Here is a 5,049-nt window from a genome sequence, read left to right as displayed (position 1 = left end):
CATATACTTTTTCAAAAGTTTTCAAATTCTTTCTCTCTCTATTCGATCGGTCAAAGGCTCCAAGCAAGATTTTTTGTCGTTTTCCTCCAAACTTTTTGCAAGTTTTTCCTTCTACAAGGCCGGTAAGACTCTTTTGCCCCTTCTTTTTCATTTATTTTATGTTTTCATGCATTAAATCATGCTTTTTGGGGAAAATTTCGAACCTCTTAGATTTTGGGATTTTTCTTGATTCAAGCCATATTTCTTGAAATTGATCAATGGGTTTTTGTTGGGGATGTTATAAACATGATCTTTGGTGTTCAATTTGATCAATTTGTTGTATTGTGAGAAATTGAAAATTCTAGGGCTTGAAACTATCCAATTTGGGGATTTTGTTCAAATTGAGTTTAATTATTGAAATTGGCTTGTTGGATTGATTAATCTGATCATTATAAACTGTTTTCTAACTTGTGTGATGATCAATTGGTCAATTTAGTTCAAATTGAACAAGTGGTTTTTCAAAATTTTGGGGTTTTTGTTATAAACTCTATGCTCAAGCCAATTTTATAATTCTAAACTTAAATTGAACTTGTTATCACTGCATTAGAGCATGCATCATGACATTTTTTCTGTTCATGCATCATATAGATTGCTATTTCTATATTTTTTTTGGTGCTGACTTGCAGTCTACGCTTGATTTTTTCTTTTTGTTCCTTTTGGTTCTTTTCTGTGTGTCTTGTCATTTCCTTAGCACCATGCTTAGGAAAACTAGAGCCAATAGGGATGCCTCCACTTCTTCTGACCCACCTTTTGATAGTGAGAGGTTTCCAAGCCTGAAAAACGAAGAAAAGTATTTGAAGCTAAACCTTAAGAGAAAATTTTGGGCTGAGCATCAGGTGTTGTTAGATGAGCTTGATCCTGCCATTAGGGCTAATTTTGAGCTTAGGGATTGGTTGCCTCTTTTGGATATAGACCATCCTCCTCCTGCTACCCTGATTAGAGAGTTCTACTTAAACCTCTCTATCCACGTCTATGATTCCAACGCTCTAGTTAAGTGTTGGATACGAGGTGTAGAGTTCACCATTACCCCTTCAGTAATGGTTGCTGCTCTTAGGGTACCCATGGTCCAGGACCCTGTCTATCCTTACAATGAGTCTCCTCTCTTGGATGACGTCATGTCATACATCACTAGGTCTTCCATCCAGTGGGGTTCTGATCCTAGGATCACCACTGCTGAGCTCATTGAGATTCATTATATTTTCATTAGGATAGCTTGTCATTCTTTGTGGCCTATCTCTCACCTTCACACCATCCCTATTGAGCGATGTGTGTTTTTGTACGCTCTTTTCACGGATGCTTCTATTAGTTTCCCTCATATGTTTCTTCATTCTTTGAACGAAGTTCATAGGAGTGCCTCCATTGGTCACGCTCTCTTCTTTCCGGTTTTCATTCATCGGATTTTGTTACATTTAGGGTTAGAGGATTTCCTCGCTTCTGAGTCTGTTCATATTGTAGCTCCCATAAGTGCCACCTTTCTTAGGCAGAGGGCTATTCAATTGAGACCGAGCTCTAAACGCCCTAAAGTTGAGCCTTCTGATACCGCACCCCCTCCTCCTTCTGCTACAGGTACTACTTCTGGTAAGGCGTCTGCTGATCCTATTGATGATGCTGCTGCTACTGCTATTCCTCCACCATCTGCTTTGGATGATTTTGACATTTGACGTACATTGGAGACTGTCATGATCGTTCAGGCGGCTCATGGTTAGCTTTTGGTGGACATGCTTGATGAGATCCGTGCTTTGAGAGCTGATCTGGAGCATCTTCGACGTTTGCCTTCGCCACCTCCTTTTGATGATGGATTCTGAGTGCCCTTTGGCATTCCGTCACAAAAAAGGGGAGTATATTTTGAGTACTTTGTAGAGGAGATTTTTGTTTTAGGGGGAGTTTTTTATGTTTTGGAGCTTGTGGAGTTATTTAGATTGTATCTAGGTGTTTCACTGTGTATTTACATTTTTTGGCTCTTGATGTATTTTTTGATAGGGGAAGATACATTGTTTTTGTTTATATGTTTCTTGTTTCACTGCTTATTGATTTATATTTATGAGTTATTCATGATATATGTCTTTATTTTGTTTTATGTGAAATAAAGAAGTTAGTTGTGTTTTACTTGTGTTTTCCACACATGCGTTTATGCGTTTTGTTTAAGTGTTTCAGGAAATATACAGGTTGATTCAGTCATACTGCTGTCTACACTTGCAACTTATAGATAGTAGTTAGGTTGGATTTGTTATAATGGGCATTATTTGTGTAATGGGCTTTTCTTTGTAAACTTTGAGCATTTTAGTTTGTGTTTTGTCACAGATTGCCAAATGGGGAGTTTGTTAGGTTCTAAGTAATTAGGAACTAATATATTAGAACTCTAATTTGTATTGTTGGCAAACCATGGTCAAAACAGGTTTTATAGTCTTGTTTAGACTTGCTCAAAGTGTATGTGTTTTATGTAAAGTTGGAATCGAGTTGTTGCAGAAGTTATAGTATGATTTTGCCTGGCTCGATCGATCGAGAATTAGACTCGATCGATCGAAATTTGGGTAGAACGTTTTTCTGCAAATTTTTCCAACTCAACCCCAAACCCATATGACGTGTAGGGTTTTATGTTTTGCCCTAAGTATAAAAGGGAAAACCCTAGCCACATTTTAGGTTGCTCTATTTGCAGTGTGTGTAAATCTCTTATGAGATCGGAGAGGTGGTTGCCTTCACACATGCTTAGGATTATCAAGAAGATGACTTCATTGAGAGCTTGATGATCATTCAGTTGCTGCAATAAAAGCTTAAAGATACACAAGCAGGAGTGCTTGTACTTGCTGGAGAATCCAAGAAAGAAATAGTCCGTGGACTCGAAGCTATCATGGGGTTGTGGTAGTAAGTTTCTTACTCGAAGTAGAAATACAATGTTAATGGTCTAAGTCGCTATTGTAAAACTTCGATTCTTTCACAGTGGATTCAAGTTTACCTTGAGGATAGCTAGGTTAAATCCTCCCCAGGTTTTTACCGGGTTAGTTTCCTACGTCATTATATCTTTGTGTTCTTTATTTTCCGCACTTTACATTGATATGATTATATGATTGTGTATTAACCTAGATCTAAAATTTGGACTAAGTAATCACTTGGCTAATTAACTAGGTTAATCCAATTGTGTTTTAAGGGCTCTAAAAACAAACAATGACAATTTCTCAATGAACTAAAATTTAAATCTTTATTTTATAATAACAGCATATTATCATTTTCTGATAAGTTTACAATCGTGTTGCAGGTGGTGGGTTGTCATGTCCTACACCAGGGCTATGACCAGGAGTTGTTGGGCGAAAGGCTTCAATCTCAGCCATTTTATAACGATTTAGAGTGAACCTTGTAGGTGGTGGGTTGTCATGTCCTGCACCAGGGCTATGACCAGGAGTTGTTGGGCGAAAGTCTTCAATCTCAGCCATTTTATAACGATTTAGAGTGAACCTTGTAGGTGGTGGGTTGTCATGTCCTGCACCAGGGCTATGACCAGGAGTTGTTGGGCGAAAGTCTTCAATCTCAGCCATTTTATAACGATTTGGAGTGAACCATGTAGACGGAGGTTTTGGCTTGGTTAAGGAGCCTTTGGAAAATGTTGGTGGATAAATATCAGTTGGCCCTGATGCTGTTATGGGGCTAAGGTTTTGTTGAAGAAGAAGGATAACCATGAAAATGGTTATCATAAAAGTTTTGTTTGCCATGAAGCTGGGTGGAAAGAAGAGGTTTTCTTAAACTAATTAAGTAGAAGATGATGCTTGTTACTAGTTTAGAGTGCTATTTAAAGATGTTTGTAATGCCCCACATGCATTTATGTCAAATTCATAATTTATTATCACACATTAATTAGTGCATGCATTTATGTATATGTATTTATTATCTAATCAATGCATTAATGTCAGTGTATTAATTGATTTTTGTATGTAAAATGAGTAGATGATACATTTGGAAAGAGTGTAATTTTCTCAAATTAATATATAGAAGAAATGAATCTATTATTTAATATACAATAATGAGGTAATACTTTGACATAAATGCAAAGTTTAGATAATAAATGAATAGGAATAAATGAATGCATTTTGGGCCATAGCATTGTCTGTTGGAAAAATACATGTTTGTATTGCATACAAAACATACGTAGCGGAAAATTAACGGATCTACTTCATTTGCAATTGATAACATGTACTATGTAAATTTCATAATATATGAACAAGAGAGTGTACCTTGGTGCAGTGATATTCAAAACCAAAGATTAGAAGTACTTAGGAACACTTTTAATTTTCACTCCAATTCCACTTGTGCGCAAGAAGTGTGGTCTCTCAATCAGTTTGTATGTATGTGTTCAAGGGAGAATTAGAGAGTGTCCTACACTTACATACAAACCATTTCATACATCATACAAAATTATGTATGTTTCTCTCCTTATAACTGATTATCTAATTGGGCTAGCCTTTTGGGCCATTCCAATTGGGTTTTAGTATGTGGCTTGGAGTGGGACCAAAAGGGAACAAATAAAACTCTAGCTCTAATGGGTCTTGAGCTTTTCTGTCAACTCTTGCCAAGTTCAAAGTTACCATTAATTATAATTAATACCACTATATAAATATAATTGCATTTTAGGCCTTATTAATAAATTATATCCCAAGACTTTATTATACATGCAACCCCTTCATAAAATATTCGTAGTAATACAAAGTCATGTAGGTTGACTGCCACTTTGAAGATTACTACATCTTAATCCTTGAATACTCGTTTTAATTCTTTAAGTTATTCATTATATATTTATGAAATCCAATTTCATAAATATAGACTTTAGTAACTCCTTACTAAAGTAGTTAGGCCTAACATTCTAAATAACCAAACCCATTAAACTTATCTCAAGGGAATATTTTATATATCCATTAAAAGATTTTGAATTCCATCTTGAAAATATATTTTCCATCAACACAAAATGTGACTACCCAACATACTGAGGTTTTGATCATGACTTTAGATCTTACTCCTAATATA

General features: G+C 35.9%; 1 protein-coding gene across 1 annotated transcript; it reads right to left on the bottom strand.

The window, feature by feature from the left end:
* Positions 1-3,275: 3,275 nt before the first annotated feature.
* Positions 3,276-3,569, bottom strand: LOC126708509 (precursor of CEP9-like). Its single transcript, XM_050408298.1, has one exon. It carries the CDS (start codon positions 3,567-3,569, stop codon positions 3,276-3,278), a length of 294 nt encoding a protein of 97 aa, XP_050264255.1.
* Positions 3,570-5,049: the final 1,480 nt, after the last annotated feature.

This window comes from Quercus robur, chromosome 12 (assembly GCF_932294415.1).
Source record: "Quercus robur chromosome 12, dhQueRobu3.1, whole genome shotgun sequence".
Lineage (NCBI taxonomy): Eukaryota > Viridiplantae > Streptophyta > Magnoliopsida > Fagales > Fagaceae > Quercus > Quercus robur.
This window is presented reverse-complemented; position numbering and strand designations above follow the sequence as displayed.